This window comes from Pomacea canaliculata, linkage group LG5 (genome assembly GCF_003073045.1).
Source record: "Pomacea canaliculata isolate SZHN2017 linkage group LG5, ASM307304v1, whole genome shotgun sequence".
Classification (NCBI taxonomy): Eukaryota; Metazoa; Mollusca; class Gastropoda; order Architaenioglossa; family Ampullariidae; genus Pomacea; species Pomacea canaliculata.
This window is the reverse complement of record NC_037594.1, coordinates 10,859,089-10,878,035: the sequence shown is the minus strand read 5'-3', so window position 1 is coordinate 10,878,035 and position 18,947 is coordinate 10,859,089. Positions and strand designations below refer to the sequence as shown.

Below are 18,947 nucleotides of genomic sequence, written 5' to 3'. Positions count from 1 at the left end.
CTACTCAAAGTTAGGAATATAGGGAGGGGTGATTGTCTTGTATTTTAATGTTTACAACTGATTGAAATAATCTTACTGATAAGTTGCTGACATATTTTTATATACACTTTTATATCAGTTATTTACAAAGAAATGAATGATCTTGTCTGTACGTATCTTGCCACATATGATTTAATTAAACACTTATTTGTACAACGCACGTCGACTGGCGGGAATGTCTCTCAATAAGATGGATCTGTCATCATTTGAAAAAGACAGAAGTAAAAATTGTACACTAGAATCTCCAATAGATGATCGCTTGAAGAATGAACCATGCTGGCTTGGCATCGATGAAGCAGGCCGAGGACCTGTTCTTGGTAAGCTCATCTTGGTAATCTCTTAAATAATTTTCTTTCATTCAGCAGTAAAGCGACGCAATAACAAACATTAAAAAGAAGAATATGTTGTTAGCAAATTTCCAATGTTAGGAATAAACAGGTCAAATTAGTGAAGCTACCTAATAAACGTTTACAAATAATGGCATTAGCATGTTCGTGACACCTGTTTTTACCTGGATTCGGTTACATAACACAATATGTTCATGTTCTAATATCTTTTATATATTATTAACATTCAATACTACTGACTACTAAATATTCGATAAAGTACCATTCCCTACATTTTTCCACGTATTCCTATGAGTTTATGAAGCGTTTGTTAATTTGTCATGACAGGAAAACCTGGAATTCAGCAGTACCTAAAATTAATGTCTGGAACATGCAATTAGAACATGTTCTAGCAATATATATACCTGCTTCAGTCGAATCGATTTTATTGCGTCAGTAGATCTGGTTAAGATCGTGCAAGTATTCATGTTTATTTTTTCAGAAATTTGGATTAACACAATACATTATTTCAGTCCAGTAATCAGTTAAGATTTGAAAAATGCTTTGCAATATTTCCGTAAAATGGACCACACCCACTGGCTCATTTTGAAGTACAACAGGAATATATTTGCTTTCTTTCATGGATTTTGTCATTTTAATCATGTTCTTGAAGAGTTTTATTTGCTGGTTATGTGTGTCACAGATATAAAAATATCATCACAGTTGATATGATGGATCATGTTTTTGCAATTGTGTTTGTGTCTGCACGCATATGTGTTTGGCATTGTGAAGACATTCTTCTCCACAGGTCAGCTGTCTGTGTGGAAATTGCTTACACAATTTCAGGAAACTATTATATGCAGTCATATTACTCTTCCTATATTTAGCTCTACTATTTTTATGTCCATTATGTCAAAACAGCTAAATGGTGCAATATTATACATTTTTTTCAGGCCCACTTGTGTATGGGATCTGCTTCAGCCCAATTGCTGATAAAGACAAATTCAGAGAAATGGGATTTGCAGGTAACCAAGCAAAACAAAAATTCATCTCTTATGTTTCATGCCCAATTCAGATTGGCTGAATTTTAAAACTGCCAGTACATTGTAAGGATAGGTATGATCAAATTTCAGAAGAAAACAAAAATAACAAAATTATTTAGACCTCTTCCTTTTGGTCTGGTGGGTATTGCATGAAGGGTAATTTTAATGCTGAGAACGTTTCTTTCGAAAAAAACAGTCTTCAGACATTGTTAGTTATGATGCTTTTAGTCAGCTATGAAGCCTCTCAGGAGGAAGAAAAAAAGAGCATGGTTAGTTTTTGGTCTAGAAATCTTCCTGATAATAATTATCAATGGTGCTGCTTTTTTCGGTTGATCTTTAGCAGTATTTTTATTTCAGTAAGCAGCCCTTAGCTCATAGTAAACTGCTGGTGTTGGAAAAAAATGGTTTTAATAACCATTTACACATCTAATTTTTCTTTTGGTCTTGTATTTAGTTATTCTTAGATTTTAGTCAAGAATGTCATATGTATACTTGTTATTTTGTGTTTTAAAGATATTCTTAAAGCCTATTCCCACGCTGCAATGTTCTTGTACAAAAAACTTGCGCCTAGGCAGCTTAGCGCCATCGTCCTATTCCCACGTAGCTAGGCCACACAAGTGTCTTGCGAGCTGACGTCATCCGTGCAGCGCATTATGGGTAGTCAACAATATGGCAGACGACATCGACGACGAGATACTTTTGGAAGCAACTGCAGCTACAATAGTTATATTGCATAATGTAGCGGAGAGAAAGAAGAAGAAAGAAAAAGATATGTGGGTGAGGGAGTGAGGAACGCGAAGGAGTCGCTTAGGAGCATATTCATGTCTTCTAAAATATTTTCGGAAGATTCACGAGAGTACGTGCAGACGCTTTTTGCGAATGTCATCTTCCACTCTTAAATTGTTACCTGTTATACCATTGCCCACAACACGAGCGATTTCCATGAAGGTATTCTAGCCTTATATCTGTTCATGTAATCGGGCTGTGCAGTGTCGAATAGACATGGATAATTCTCCCAAAGAGAAGTCATGAGAACACAGCTCTCCTCCGACCACATCGCCATTGTTTACAATGTGGAGGTAAGAAGGAAGCCAACTGTGTTCAAGCATTCCGATTGGCTACAGCCCTACTATGTAGGTCGGCCTAGCGAGAAAATAGAAACGCGCTATATCTTGAAACCTAGTGAGAAGGCCTCTCTGCGTGCCGTGTGCACAACTCGCTAAGGCCTTGCAGGGGCTGCTAACCCCGCTAAGTGTCCAACATTGCAGCATGGGAATAGGTCTTTATAGAAGTATGCATTCTGATTTTTTTTTTTTAACTTATTAGACTCTAAGACACTTACGGAGGAGCAGCGTGAAAGCATCTTCCAAAAGATTTGTGAAACAAACAACATGATTGGCTGGATGGTAGACATCTTATCTCCAACATACATCTCAAGGAGCATGTTACGAAGGTAATTGTTCAGCTTCCCACATCTACTTTTTTCGTCCGCTACAGCTGTTTAAATTTGCATTTGATAAACAGAAAGATCCACACAGCTTAATAATATAAAACTGCAATGTATATGCTGGGTCTGAATAATAGGAGTATGGATGTAAATATTTTAAAAAAAAATTTTTAATCTCTCTACTTTGAGTAAATGTTTTTGTTATGTGCAGGGCGAAATATAATCTAAATGCCTTATCACATGACTGTGCAATTGGACTTGTGCAAAAGGCTTTGAACAGAGGTGTCAACATTGCAGAAGTCAGTCCCAGTTTTCCATCAGGATTTCTAATTCTTTTTTCAATTCTTGAATCACAATTGAATCTTTAAAAGAAAACAGTACTATTTAAAATGTTTACAGAGCAACTCAGTAACAGACTGCAGAACTGCTCGATTTAATAGTTCAAAACCGTGCTTTATTTGTGCTGAATGTGGGGTGGGATGGGGGGGACTAACCTGAAGTATAATGATAAAGATGGACATTATGTGCTTCTGTATCGGAACATTTTTCATCTGAAAATCAGACACGTAACAATAACTTTATGTCAACAGGTGTATGTTGACACAGTAGGAGACCCTGCAAAATACCAGGCCAAGATGCAGGATATATTTCCATCCATTCAGGTCACAGTAGCAAAGAAGGCCGATTCTTTGTTTCCTGTTGTCAGTGCTGCAAGTATTTGTGCCAAGGTCTGACTACAATAATTTCAATTAGTACTATGTATTTCAACAGTTAGCTTTGTAGATATATGGTGTATTTACTCATGCTTTTCGACTTTGACAACTATGTGCTCTGCGTTGCCCCTATGAGTTTATTCAAAACACAGCTTCAAACCAAGTCTTTTTTTTTTTCACCTCTTTTTTACTTCAAGATCTTACTCCTTTAGTTTGATGCGGTTTGTTGTATCTGTATGTTTATGGTCTGTGTCTGCATGATGTTTTGCTTACTTTAACTCTTTTTTTTTTTTTTTCTTCTCATTTTCTTTTTTGTGAAATTACACCTACGATAAAATGAGGGCAATGTTCATAAAAATGTATGTTATTATTTACTGTGTGGAGGATCTTGTATTATTTTTCAAACATTCTGTTGTCTTCCACACTTGATACTGCCTTTTTATAGCATTCCTCATTTAGCCATGATTCCTCAATTTGTTCCCACCAGATTGAGTTTCTTGTTTTAAATCCTTTTTGGGGAACTAACCTCATTCATTGGAAAAATTACTGGTCTTTGTCTGGTTTGTAGGTGGCCAGAGATAGAGCTGTTAAAAACTGGCAGTTTGCAGAAGGGGTGTACATTCAAGACAACAACTTTGGATCAGGTTATCCTAATGGTGAGCCATGCCTTTGGCTAAGGCAAAAATAATGCTTCCTCACACTTCATAATTTTGCACAGTAATGTAATTGTTGTAGACACAGGGCAATCAAAGTTAACAAAACCTTTTATTATTATTATTATTATTGCCTTGGTTAAAGTTGTTACTAACCTGCTTCATCTATAATTCATCTGAAACATTCCCTTTTTTCAATTTTTTTTTTTTTGGTAACATTTGGCCTTTTACCCATAAAAATATAAGTCACAACATTTATTCATCTGTCAGTACCATTGCCACAAATGAAACAACCCACATTTGTAAATATTAAATTTAATGAACTCTTTCAATAGAACTGGAATATTCAAATTTTCAAAATATCCATGTCTGGATGTACTTATTTTTGTCACTCATTATATGGCCCAGTAGTGTTACTTTAAAAATGTTATAAATAAGTTGGCATGTTTACTTTTTTAGATGTTATTTTCAGATCCCGCTACCAAGAAGTTTCTAAAGGAAAACATCGATGACGTCTTTGGGTTCCCCAATTTTGTCCGCTTTAGTTGGTCCACAGCAGCCCTGATCTTGGAACGAGAAGCAGTTTCTGTGGTATGGTAAGTATTCATGAAGTAATTTTTCAAAGTTCAATTATCTTGCAAATTTATTAGCAGTGAATAATTGTGGCATTAGAGATCATCCCATATTTACCGTCCATCAGTTTTCGCCTGAAACTAAAACCAAAATGAAAGTCATTGCTAAAGAAAAAAATGTGCCAGTTGAGGGGGAGGGGATTAATACCTTTGGAAAATAAGCAGAATTATTGCTTTAGACATCCTAGGTTAATTATAAAGAGAAAGATTTAATTCACTGCACAGCTCTTATGGTATTTGGAATTGTACAATTTTATATTAGCTCTTACATGATACAAAATTGGTTGCAGGGAAGATGATGAAGTTGAAACCCAAGAGTCTTCTGGCACCAGTTCTTTGTTACAGTATTTTAAAAAGGCAGATGAAGATCAGAAAATGCAGAGGCATCGTTTTTTTACTGAAAGTTCACTTAGTCATTTAACAGCCCTTTAACACAGCATGAAAGTATGCAAAGCATTTATAATTAGCAACCACAGGAAAGTAAAAGTGCTGGTGAATTTAAAGTAATACTGACTTCTATTGCATTTACAAGTATAGAGGTAAGAGTGGCAGTAGCTGTTGTTTCAATGCCTGTACAAACCATGTTCTAAACACTTGTACAACGAGGCTCATAAGCATGACTTCTATATCAGTTTCTCTGCTTTTATCTTCCACTGAATCTATACACTAAACAAAATTTATACATAGGGTCTATTAACAGTTTTTGTCCATGACTTCTGTCAGTTTCTCTGCTAAGGTTTTATTCTCATTATCAGTGAGAACCGACTCTAATTAACCGTTTTACCTAAACACAGTTTATCTCCATCTTATGACAAAACTTAGCACCACTGAAAATCATGTCTCTTATAGTTTGATACGTCAAAGAACACATTTAAGTATTCCCAGGCTATAACCTTGTTTTTCTATTTTAAAAAAAAACCACCCTAATCCAGATGATATGCATAAAAGCAAATTAATCTGCATCACTTATCTGTGAACACCAGGGTTCTTATTTGACATTTCCTTGTGGAAGGTATGAGAAAACTTTTTTTGGGGGGGGGGGCGGGGGAGATATGCTGAGGACCAAGGAAATCAGTTCTAATAATTTTTTTTAAAAATGTTACTAACTTCAGACTAAATGTCACTTTTTCAAAATTAAATAAACCAAAAGAATAAGGTCTCCATTTCAGATAATTTTATTAACTTTAGTGACAGAGATCTGGAAAACTCAAAGACATTTAAAACAATGATGATACTCATATAGCTCAGTACTGCAATACATACTACCTATAAAGTGCAATGGAACTTTAGAGATAACTTGTTACTTGCATAAATATTCATTTTCACACATCCATAAAACATTTCTCAACACAGAAACAAAACAGACAAGCCAAAAAAAGTAAATTTTTAAAAAAAGTGTTTTATAAATTTTTCTTGCATTCAAAACTTGCAGCATAAGGGTGTTCGTTATCATGTCCCTGTTAAGAAACTGATAACTACATACCTTTTTTTTTCTCTCTAGTTTTGAGATTTGTTTTTTAAAATGAAAGTTTGCTTTGTGACCACTAAAAGCAAAATCACCTGTTAAATGTCTGAACTACTTTATTCTCATAGGTTGAAAATTTCTTATAACACAGACTAAGCAAAAGACTTTTTAAACTTATGAGCTGCAGTTAGCGATATTGATTGTGGGATTCTTTGCAAGATGATACATTTTAGGGATTTTCACTAAATCTTCGTTTCCTACTACAGAAATCATGCTAGCTAACAGTGTATAATGCAATGAGGCCTGTCTGAACACTTTTAAAAAAAACTTTATGCAACCTCTTTTGTTTGCTAGTGAAGACTAGCAATTCCTGATTTCATATACAATCATTTTTGTGCTGTAGAAACTATTCAAATATACTTCTTCAAGAAGTCACACCAAAAAAAAAAAAAGGAAAAAACCTGGAGACAATGTGTCTATTCAGCCACGGCTAAAAGCATAAAGACGTAATTCCCAGTCCCGCTATACACTGATGTCATTCAAACATACATCCATACATCCACACCAAATATATCACATTTCTCTAGACAAGTACTTCCCATTGTTAATTATTTCATTCAGCATGCATACGTCTATCAAACTAAATAAATTTTAATTTCTAATAAAGAAAAAGCTAGTTACTTGCATCAGGTTTAGAAGGCATATTCTCAACAAACAAAAAAATAAAATGTTATGAGAGTTCTGAAGATAGCTATCAATGAAATGGGAGTATCTAACAGTGTGGTGACAGCTCATGATAACTGGCATTAGTTTCAGTAGAAGAAAAAGGACGAGCTGCTTCTATGTTAGTATAATTATGTAGGCAAAATTAGCATGCAGTGCTCTCAAATGTTATCCGAAGATTATTTTCTTAATCAAAATTTTAAAAATATGATGGGCAATGTTAGAATGCTGTTCACACAATAAACATGCTCTCACTTCTTTTGAAAAGGTTATGTGTGCCAGAAATCAAAGTTGAAAGTATTATAAAAAGAGTTCAACACAAAAAAAGGGCAAAACGTTTTAATACAAAGAACTTATTTGCCCTCCTTGCAAATCTGTGCTAACCTGCCAACCACTGATCCACAGAGCAGCAGCATCCCCCTGAGCATCACATTCACATCATTTCTATCTTTAAATCAGCTTTACAACATGTACAAATACTGGTACTATATATTAAGAATGTAAACGCATCTAGGTTTTAAACCACTAAGGGCATAACAGTTCAAGAAAGTCTATCGGTTGCCAGAAAAATCTAAAAGCACGCTTAGACCTAGAAGAAAGAATTTGACATACAAACCCTTCTGCAAAAAGCCACAAATTTTAATCAACAAAAAAATACAAGGACAGGGAAAAATACTATGGCCTACTTGTAACAATATTAGGCCCTTCAGCTATCTTTTCTGCAAAGCTGCATCCCTTTGGTGCGATGCAGTTGTTAATCTGTCTTGTGGTATGTCGCATTGTGGCAGTCCAGGTAAAGAGGAATTGGGCGACTAAAGAGAAAACAAGAAGGCTCCATCAGCATCTTGGAATCCTTCTAAAGACCTTCCTGGATCAAAACGCCCCAGAGCAACTGATGCACAGTAAAATGGATGGCATCAACATAAAACGGCCCTTTCTAGAAGGGACATTAACATCAACTTGTTGACTGCCTAGCTAAACAAAACCAGGACAGCACTGTGCACACACACAAGCAAACAGGACCTTCCAACAGTTTTCAAAATGTCAAATTCTTAAACACAGAGGCTTGAAAAATAATCTAAGCAAACTGTCAGTGCACAGTCCAGTCTGTGGGACTTGACACACTAAAAGAATTGTGAATGCAAGTGACAAAAGACTTAGTCTCATCACCCAATCACAACACCGTGTACACTTACCTGGTCAACATCCTCCTCAAGCATACAAATACTTTTTTTCACTGCTCATAACCTCATCCCCTGGCCAGAACATCTTTAATAGCCAATTAAATATCAGTCCACCCATAAAGCAATATTTAGGCATGTATTTCATACACAAAATGATTAATAAAGCCTTATCTCTACCGCTGACATTGGCTCTTCTTGATCTGCTAGATCAATGGGGTGTTTTTTTTTAATGCAAAGTTTTGGACTGGAGGCAAGCACAGAAGTGAGGGAATGTAGTAGCAGTCAGGGTCAGAATGATACAAGTTCTACAAACATGGTGGGTGCAGTGTGACCAAGTGATGAAACTACCAGACCAATTCGTCTAAAATACATTAAAACCTGTTAGAAAAAAGACTGCCTGGAAATATCCTGGCAGGACAGCCTTAAGGCCGAGACCATAGTTAACTAGGACACCAAGGTGTGCCATCAAACAAAAGCCAGCAATAGCTCTATGGTCAGTAATGCTTCCTAGTTTTTCACTGCCAATCAAGTCATTCCCAGGACGGACACAGTTCCACTCCACACTGCACAAGAAATCCATGTAAGTTATGAGCCATGACCAACCTTGATGGCGAGTGTGGTCAGCTTCATGCTGACAGCGCTCTGGCCAACAAAATGAAATATCTCAAAAACACAGTTGAAAGCAATTCCTTTGGTTGGTATGACGAATTGAAAAAAAAAAAGGCGAGAAGGAACCAAACAGATCTCTTGTGATGTGGCAACAAACAGATGGATGGCGAAATCATCTTGTAACATAAGTGTAGGTTCTTGATGGTGAACGGGTATTCTCAGGTACTGGCACGTTCAGAAAGTCCCAAATGAGAATAGTATCATCATGAGAGCTGCTGACAATCTGGAATTCATCAAACTGCAGACGGAAAACTCGTCCAGAGTGCTCCTGCATTTGGAAAAAAAAAAAACACAGGAAGAGACAAGTTTTAAAAAAAACAACTTCTAACTGCACACGAGAAGGTGTGAGGTGGAGGAGGTGTGCAAAACAGGAGTCTTTGAAGACTGTAGTATACCGCAGCAATTATGTATTTTATGCTCTACACTGTCACAGCAATGAGGTATTTATTGCTTCAATAAGCAGAAATCTAGTATTGCACAATATAACAACTATAAATGATAGCCAAAGACAGTGTGTTAACCATACTATCACCAAAATATTTCTCAAAGTAATTTGTAGATTAACGTGAAAATTTAGCTCAACAAAGCTGCTTCTTCCACAAACAGCAATCATTTTATTTCTGCTTAAAGTAGCTGCCTCAAACACCATTACAATATGTATAAGTACTTTATAATGAAAAATCTAAGAGCATTCTACCTTTGATTTTTGCATGTTTGATAATTTTATTAAGCTTGCTTGTACACACACTCGATGCAAAGAAATCAGGATGTATCAGTACCAACAAAAAAAGAATGAGATGCTTAAAAAAAAAATCAAGATTATCTTGTGAATCCAACTTTCATATGGTTGACCTATTAGTACAGTGGTACCTCGACATACGAGTGCCCTGACATACGAGTGTTTTGAGATACGAGCCGCCGAGCGAGCGATATTTTGCTTCGAGATAAGAGCAAGATTTGAGATACGAGAATCGCACACTACACGCTGCGTGTGCAACAGTTTCTCCCACAGTCTGTGTGCTTGTTTCCCTCGTTTTCGAGTCATTTTTGATAAGTTGGGTTCGGTATTTTTGCTTGCGTGCTGCCCTCCCAGAAACTTTACATTCAAGGAGGAACCTTCACAAGCATATGTGTGAAAGAATCAAATCAATTCTAAGATATATATAGATCACAAATCTGGCACAAAAATGCAGTAAAAGTATTGTACTTTATCAAATTTTTAGATAAAACAGAAGGGTGTAGGTAATACTAGCCAGTTCATAATGGCTTTTAAATCACAAGTGTAACAGTTTCAATAATAAGCACTTTCTGCAATTAATTCATTTCTAACTTGTCAAATTTTAGTTACCTCTTTTAACACAGGACCAAGAAGTTTAAAAATTAAAATTTTTCTGGATGTACCTTTCTTTTCAAAATCGATGGTGATACAACTGCACACTTAAAGCAGGCTAGCAATTTTTCTTTATTTCTGATCCTTTTTCAAACACAAACTTTGTTCTTTGTCATCATAATTTAATGTCTATTTTTACATGGTAAGTAGCCATTAATATCAAACTAAACATTGTAATGGGGATTGATTGTGTTAGCCTGTACCAACATTTTCTTTTTGGAAATATGATTTGAAGTATTTTATTTCCTTCAGAGCTACAAGAAAGTGCAATTTAACAATGGAATAAGGTAGGAACATTTCTTTTTCTTAACTTTAAACTTATAATTTTAATTCATCTTCCTCTCGTGTTTAGTTTATTTTTATGATTTTTTTTTATACTTCAAATGGGTACCTTGGTATCAGAATTAAAGGTCAAGGCCCCTCAATGTCTTAAAAGTATCATTTTCTCATTCACAAAAAAAGATTCTCACCCATCATAGGCACCACTGACAATTCGCTTGTTATCAAACCTGATGCAACGCACAAGCTCCTCGTGTCCTTCTAGAACACGCAAGCAAGCTCCACACTCAATATCCCACAACCTGTGAGATAACACAATTGCATGTATTCACATAGAGACATAACTTGCAAATTTAACAACAGAAGATCACATAGACTAGAAACATAATTTATAAAAATTTTTTTATGAATGAAGCCACATTAATTCAATTAATTCAAAGGTCTTTAGTTATGTTTTAAAGGGCACGGGGTGCAAAAGTTGTCTAAGTATTTTGGGTGAAGATTGTAAAATACCATTCCCCCCAAGTCTGGGTGAAAACCCACTTTCCTTTTTGAGATGCACTTCATGCACAGAAACAGATCGACAACAGAGCCACCAGGTTTATAGACGGATTTGCTCTGAAGCCCTTAGTCCATACTGGTGCTAGGCATAACTGTACAAACATGTCATGATTTGATATCTCTCTGTGCACGGTGATATGGAGGAAATAGCATCTTGAATTAAGCTTTACCATGTCATTAGAACAAAAATTTTCATCCTACTAATACTTTAAAGTACTTGCACCACAGTCCTTATAACTGAGCACTTTTAAGACCAAGTACCTGATGGTATTATCTGAACTGCCACTAACCACCAGTCGATCACGGTATTGTAGACACGCAATGCCACGCTTATGTCCATTTAGGGTACGCACAAACTCACAGGTAGAAGTGTTCCATACCTACACAACAATATGGAAACATTTAACATCCATTCCAGAATACAGTCTACAGATGCAAATATCAGAAGGTGCATTTACATCAGTAACTGCTGACATGACAACAGATTAACTATTGCTGATATAAGACCTCATCTCCCTCTTGGCTATACAAGAATATTTCTTAAATATAAGTTTTATCAAAATTCTAACCATCAATCTTATACATCGCTGTGCCACAAACACATCATTAAATAAACATACTGACCTTAATAGTTCTATCACCAGAAGCAGAAACAATGTATTTCTCATCAAAGTCTACAACATTTACAGCTGCTCTGTGGCCAACCAACACTCGTCGCAGGTTTATTTCTGTTGGTGACTGCATGTCCCACACCGCAATTGATCGGTCCTGGAAGAAACCACCAAAATCCTAACTTATAATTTACAAATGTACTATGGGCAAAAATCAAATTTAAAAAGAACTTTGAATTTGAGACATTCACTTGGAAAGAAAGGTGGTAAAGGATGCAACTAACATAAAGAAGACTGCTAAACACAAGCATTTTTAAAATAGAGCCAGGGAATATCTGCATAATATGGAAAAAAATTAAAATGCTAAACCAGTCTAAAAACATAGACACAATTTCTATCTTTTTAGATCCATAATCGACTTGTGGCCATAAACTCTTCACCATTAAAACTTGCATATTTTTAAAGATGTATAGGTAAGGAATACTACTGATCAATTTAACCAAATGACAAAACTAAATTTCAATTGCCCATTGGGACTAATAAAGTTGGTTGTTATTGTTAAAACTGCTAAATTGTTAGCTTTTGTAAAATTACGTAAAACTTTGCACTTGACAACCATTTGTTAAGTATTCTTCAGTAGATAAGATTTGTTTTGTTAAAAATTGCCAATAAATTAACAAAGATGAATTCTAAATGAGATATATAAAAATGAGGATAATTATCATTTCAAAATGTAGCTAAAATCTGGGGTGGGAAGGTGGAGGAGATGGTTGTTTTCTTTGTTAGGTTATATATCCATTTCAAGCATCAATGATATTAGCTATCTATAAATATATAACTATTTTTCAACAGACAAAAAAAAAACCCATGCTGGCTCTTAACATGGTATCTCGCATCCACATACAGCCACTTTTAACAGACATTTTCAACACATGCCTCCTGTAATTTTGGGGTCTCTTAATAATCTTGATCAGTACAAAACTGAACATTTTAAAAATTATTTTATTCATAGTTATGAAATTATGGGTGTGCAATTTATGCTAAAAAAGGAAAAACCAGCAATATCAGATTTTACCTTTGAGCAGGTGACCATAATTCCATCACAAAATCGTAGATGAAGAACAGCCTCACAATGGTGAATCAACGTATTCATCATCTCTCCAGATTTCACATCCCACACTCTGTAATGATTGACATTTCACACCTTGTAAGACCTGACGATATACACGCTTTGACAAAACCTAGGCCCATGATCTACAAGCGCCTTATTCTTGTCCTTTTCTCTCTTCTATTTTACAATATAACTTTTCTCTCTTCTATTTTACAATATAACAGATCATTCCTGTTATCATTCTTCCCCATTATTTTATCAGATCATTCCACAAATACTCCACAAATCCAATTTCCTAAAACAGTTGCCATTAATTTTTATTTTCCATTTCTATTCTCAAATAACCTTTAAATGTCCACATTACCCTTGACTGCAGTTTTTGTTAACAGGTTTATTAATCACCGATTTGGTAACATATTTGGTTAATTCTTAGTCAAAACATTATGTTCTTTTTATGTTCATTGCTGAAAAATAAAGGTATCCTCTAACCTTTTTCATATCATTTTCAGGGAGTGAGGTGTTAGAGATGCCACTTTTCTTGGGGATAGCTTTTTGTGAGGATTTTACATCTGCTTTACCTACCCCAACCCTCTATGGAGGTACCTATTTCCAACAGCTAGGTCAACTGGGAAAAGTTCTGGTATTGAATTGACGCACCCTTGGGCTTGGACACCAGTGCTATAACCACTCAAGCTACTGGCTTTCCCTCATGGTTGAAATGGATCTTTCCTAGCTTCTACTATGCTTGTTTTACTGCTTGCAAGTATCTCACCTTACTGTAGAGTCACTGGATCCTGAGATAATGATATTTTCATCATATTGAAGGCACAGCACTGACCCTGTGTGACCAGTTAACACCTGAACGCACTCCAGTGTATGCCGATCCCACACCTTACAAGAAACAGCATCAACATTAAATAAGTAAGACACTTAATGTAGACCTTTGTCTTTTGCATGTATAAAAGGGAAAAAATGGTAAACTACGTTTCAGATATGTTATTGCAATCCATATTTATACACCATCTACTTGTCAAGATAATAAAGCAAGCAACTTCTTTGAAAAAAAGCCAATCTCTGCTATCCCTACAATCAAATATTAGTATCATGTGATTCCCAAAAAGTGTAATATCTGTTTAATGGTGTGCAGAATTAATTACCAGAAGACTATAATGACCAACCTTGATTGTGTTATCCCTGAGACCACTGATGATTTTATGGTCATCATACTGTAAACAATAAACCCCTTTGCTGGTCTCACTACGGCAGTGAATTCGCTGGAGTGTATGTCTTCCTGTTCTCCAATTATTTTCTATCCGCTTTAAAAAAAAATTCTGATATAGTCAAATCACAAAACAGACTTTATAAGAATCACAAAACTACTTTCAGCAGTTTGCAGCCAACTATGTGCTAATATAACTAGTGTAAAAAAATTTTTTTTTAAATAACCTTAAACATGTACGAACTTGCGCATTTGAGGTTTGAAATATAGCATTTTATGACAACAAAGATTTGTAAAATGACTCCAGTATCTGCAATATATGTTGCTGCACTCAACACATCACAGTACTTCACAGTGTGAAATTGCCTCAAGGTGGAAGACCTTTTCTGCCAAACCAACCAACCATGACTTCCCTCCCAACACCTTAGGCCTATTATTCCAGAAATAAAAATATATGAGCATGAGCTAAAAAACAATTTGTCCTCCAAGAATGCAAAAGCAGAAATGCTCTATTTCACTAAAGATTTTAATAATGCATAATATAAATGACATTTTCTTCATTATTACTAGCTGAAACTGAAAAAAAGTATTCTCTAAATTCATTCATGCGGTTAGATACTTATTAGTTTTCATAATTTAGGTTAATGTTTAGACATGTGCATAGCAGACTGTAAAAGATATACTTTTTAACCATAGAAATATAAAAACAATTGAGTGCTTTTAAAAGCAAACTCTCCCTTACTTCAATATCTTGAATAATCTGTGGGTAAAGCATTCTGTAGAACTTGTGATCTTTAGGCACATCACCGTGTCTCTGTTTGAATAAGTACTGGTCCCTGTAAAAGCAACATTTTTCACAATTAAAAGAAATATTTGTCGAGTAAAACAATGACTATTACAAAGCAAAACCCTCCAAAACTAGGATTTCTGTGTGGAAAATTCACACTACTTTCTTATCAGTTTTTTCATGGATGGTGGGATTAGGTTAATTATATATGATGGCATTAACAGTTCTGCTGACAGTAGTTGCTCTTACAGCCTCACAAAACTCCTGTACAATTACCATGTTATGCCCAGATTAGATCAGACAATATTTCGGATATTTAATTTTTAAAAATTAAGCATCCCATATATTGTTTGATTTGATCTAGATGTCACAAAACAAATCACAAATGCAGAAAATATGCTTCTTACAAAACCAGCAGAATAATAAAAATAGAATTTTTCAGTTTTCATCATTTATATTCTTGAGGAATGAGATAGTGAGCATATTTCTAGACTGCAGAAATAATGGTGGTTCATGAAAGTAAAACTCATTTATAGCCACAAAAAAAAATGTTTTTTAAATATTTTTCCCTCCCCACATGGTACCCTCTATGGCCAGTGGTTCTCAAAGTTTTTCGGACCGCGGAACACTTTACTTAAGTAAAAAATATGGCGGACCACCAAGGCCTAAAAATCAGTCTGTACTATGAATTTCAAATTTAAATAGCCGCATTTGTTTCATTACAATTCAAAACTAAATGTCCTTTTGTGACAATAGTATAATAATAAGTTGACATAAAACTATCTCGTTCTTTGTAATTAAAATGTTAATGTGAGGAATGCATCACTTTAAACATCACTTTGCTGACATATGAAGACTGCAGCGGACCACCTGACCTATGCTCACTTTGAGAACCACTGCTCTATGCTATGTTGCTCACCAGCTGCGCCTCTCTGAAAGACCTTTCCACTGACTGTCCGTAAGAACTTTTCTCTCGATAAGTTTTTTCCATAAGTTGCCTTCTGAAATGACTCGATACCACTCCTTACAAACCAATTCTGCAGCACAGAGTGATTTGGCATCTAGGTATGCCAAAATGTTCTCAGCAATATGATCAAGACCTTTGGCTATAGGATCACAGAAAAAAAAAATTTCTGGTGAGTCAGTTTTATCAAATTCACCAGAAAATATACATCCTTTAAAAAAATCCAAAAATTGTGTATTTTTAAAATAAAATAATAGAAGAGTGTATATTGTTATAAAACAGCATCTGTGGATAAAAATCACTTTTGTTTTCATAGTTTGTTCCCATATTCCAATCATCATACATAAAAGACCCACTTACTTCCTACCTTACCCGCCAGACTCCATCCCACCCACTTCATTCAGTGGCCAACTCCACATTCCCCAACACTATCCACACTGCTCTACTGGCCAGCAAGCCTTTGCCTATGCTGGTTTCTCTGCTGGAACACTCTCTCATTGCCACTTCACTAGGCTGCTGTTTCAAGTGACAAGACTGTTTCCATGACATCAGTGTGCTTTACAAGCTTCATAAACTTGAAGCTATGAGCGGTGATGTTATTCATCAAATCACTAATGATGACAAAGACTCCTATGGATTGAAATAACATCAAAAACATACGACTTTCATCCAAGCCATACCTTTTTTCGGAGTTTTGGTAATATGAAAACACAAAAACACTTTCTACTAGATACACACTCATACTTGAAATCTCCCACCAATGCCCTCTACAATTTCTAAGAAAATGTTTGAGAGTAACCTAACATATTTTGATTTTGGCATTCTGTTCTTTCTTGTAATTAAAATTCCCCTACACACTCTGAGGAAACTGACTGTAATCATCACTTAGTTGTTGGAAAACAATAACTGTAACTAAAATGCAATTTAAAAGTAAATGGCCACTCCAGCATGTCTTACCTAAATCTTATATAGCATCTACATAAATCTTAACAATAAGTCACTGATTAACCAAACCTGAGACAAAATGCAAAGATTCTGATGTACACTTCCCTTAAGCTTTTTAAAACACAAAGTTCAAAAGAGTATTTGAGTATCAACCTGGTAAAGCAGAAATGAAGTCACGCTGCAGCATTGGTTTTAGAAATGAGTTAATTTGTCCATGTTGATAATGGCACATTCTAGAAAGTAAATTCTCAACAAAAGTCACTTGTTCTGTCTCATTCCACTTTTCAAACATCTTGATGCACTCGTCGCGTTCTTTTTTGTACTGCTCAGTTTCCTGTAATCTTTCTGACAAGCTTTTCACCACTGTTGTAGATTCCAACTGCAAGCGAAGCAATAATCTTTAGCACATATTATGAAAGACTTAAGCTTTCACGCTGTACATTACACATAAATGCTGAGAATTTATAAATGCTGATCATTAATATAACATATACACAAAACATCTATTTCTTTTCATAATAATCCTATAAGAATGAAAATAAAGTGCTTCCAAAGTAACACAGGTTTATATAAATGTTGAAACCGCAAGATAGCAACAAGATTACAAGTTCTGCAACTTGCTTCCCTCTTTGATAATTATGTTGGCTTTTTGAGGGGCAGCTATCCAAAGCTGCAAACTGAAACTTGGTGTTATACACATAACAAAAAAACAATTATTCTTAAGTAACCCTGCTGTACTTTAAAGCTGGATATGCTGAAATGCCATAAACCCTGGCTAAATAATTTGGTAATAAAGAATTACTTGATCAAAATGCATACCTCTATAACTTTTACATTATAAACCTGTTTCTTCAGCTTGTCTATGTCCTTTGTCAGCTTGGGTACACTTGCAGGGCTTCTAATAAGGCTAAATTCTTTGGGGTCCCAGTGACCCCTTCTTCAGATTTTTAAGGGGTCCCTGTTCTTTGCCCAAATTGAAGGGGACCCCATTGACGAAAATTGAAGGGGTCCTCCGAACTTTTAATGCGTACTGTACACAATTTTTTGCGTAAGCAGAAGCCCTGACTTGGCTACTAATAATACTATGCTATTCACTTTATTCTTGCAGGTCACAGCAGTTCCTCTGGTTGTTTCATCATTCTTAACAAAAAAACTGATTGAGACCAGAAACAATTTGTAACGTGGCCTTTCTTATTTTTTCCACATGATGTCAGATATTTTCCACAAATTTGATATCGTATTTATTTATATCATCATCAGGGATGACATGGGAGGGGAATCAAGGGTCTAGGGATCTGACAGGGCTCTCAATTGAGGTTTGTCCTCCACTAGATGCAGCAGGGTTGGAAAATATAGATCAGCAGATTACTGTTATGTCTATGCTCAATCCATGAAGGCACATTATCTGGCAAGCATTTCCAGCCATGGGAAAGAGTTGTGTGGACTCTTCTACAGCACATGTTTGTTCAGAAAAATAATAATCCCTCTCCATTTTCCAGTAACCTGTTTGACCCTATTTTTAACTTTACTACCTCCACCTCAACATCGTTTAGAAGCATAACGACCAAGGTCCACAAGAAAGTGTTCAAACCCCTTCCTAAACATTCTACCTTCACCTCCAATACCACTACTAGTTTACATTCTTATATTGTACTAAAAATTGCTTCTGCCTAAAAGTCATCGCTGTTAAACGCTAATAACATGATATTTTCTTGATGAAAGGGTAGTTACCTTACTTCAATACTTTGACATTTCGGAGAAATCGTGTTGGACCTACTGCCTACTCGTCATCCAAATTTATAAAAGGGTTGTTATGTTTCCAGACTGGATCACAGACTGTTTCGTGTAAATCATATAAATATCGAGAAAACCTTCATTAAATAAAAAATATCTGTACATCCTGGTTCCAATATTACATGGTATTATTTGCTGTCAAAACCAACAGATAACCAAAATCATTGACAATTTTACAACTATGTTACATCTCACCTTTCTGTCTTCTAGCCTTTCATCTGGTAGACTGCAAGTTTCCATGTTTGTCTCTGACTCTGACATAACTAATATTGTCTTATCTAAAAACTGCAGACAATAAAACCAAAATTTCCTGCGTTGCGTTATCCACCCTGACGACTTGTTCCCTTTTTCGGGACAGAAAATTCATGACGTCACGTTCAGTTACACTCCAA

The 18,947-nt window shown here is 35.5% G+C and overlaps 2 protein-coding genes across 2 annotated transcripts; one reads left to right on the top strand and one right to left on the bottom strand.

Annotated features, from left to right (window-relative positions):
- Position 1: 1 nt before the first annotated feature.
- On the top strand, positions 2-5,356 carry LOC112563750 (ribonuclease H2 subunit A-like). Its single transcript, XM_025238040.1, has 8 exons — positions 2-356; positions 1,319-1,390; positions 2,735-2,861; positions 3,067-3,154; positions 3,446-3,583; positions 4,137-4,224; positions 4,694-4,817; positions 5,144-5,356. Exons 1-8 carry the CDS (start codon positions 215-217, stop codon positions 5,283-5,285), a joined length of 921 nt encoding a protein of 306 aa, XP_025093825.1. The 5' UTR covers positions 2-214; the 3' UTR covers positions 5,286-5,356.
- A 5,377-nt stretch (positions 5,357-10,733) lies between these two features.
- On the bottom strand, positions 10,734-18,936 carry LOC112563747 (beta-TrCP-like). Its single transcript, XM_025238036.1, has 10 exons — positions 18,751-18,936; positions 16,915-17,140; positions 15,772-15,958; positions 14,808-14,901; positions 14,025-14,162; positions 13,619-13,737; positions 12,811-12,916; positions 11,749-11,892; positions 11,386-11,504; positions 10,734-10,865 (listed from the first exon to the last, which is right to left on the bottom strand). Exons 1-10 carry the CDS (start codon positions 18,814-18,816, stop codon positions 10,751-10,753), a joined length of 1,314 nt encoding a protein of 437 aa, XP_025093821.1. The 5' UTR covers positions 18,817-18,936; the 3' UTR covers positions 10,734-10,750.
- Positions 18,937-18,947: the final 11 nt, after the last annotated feature.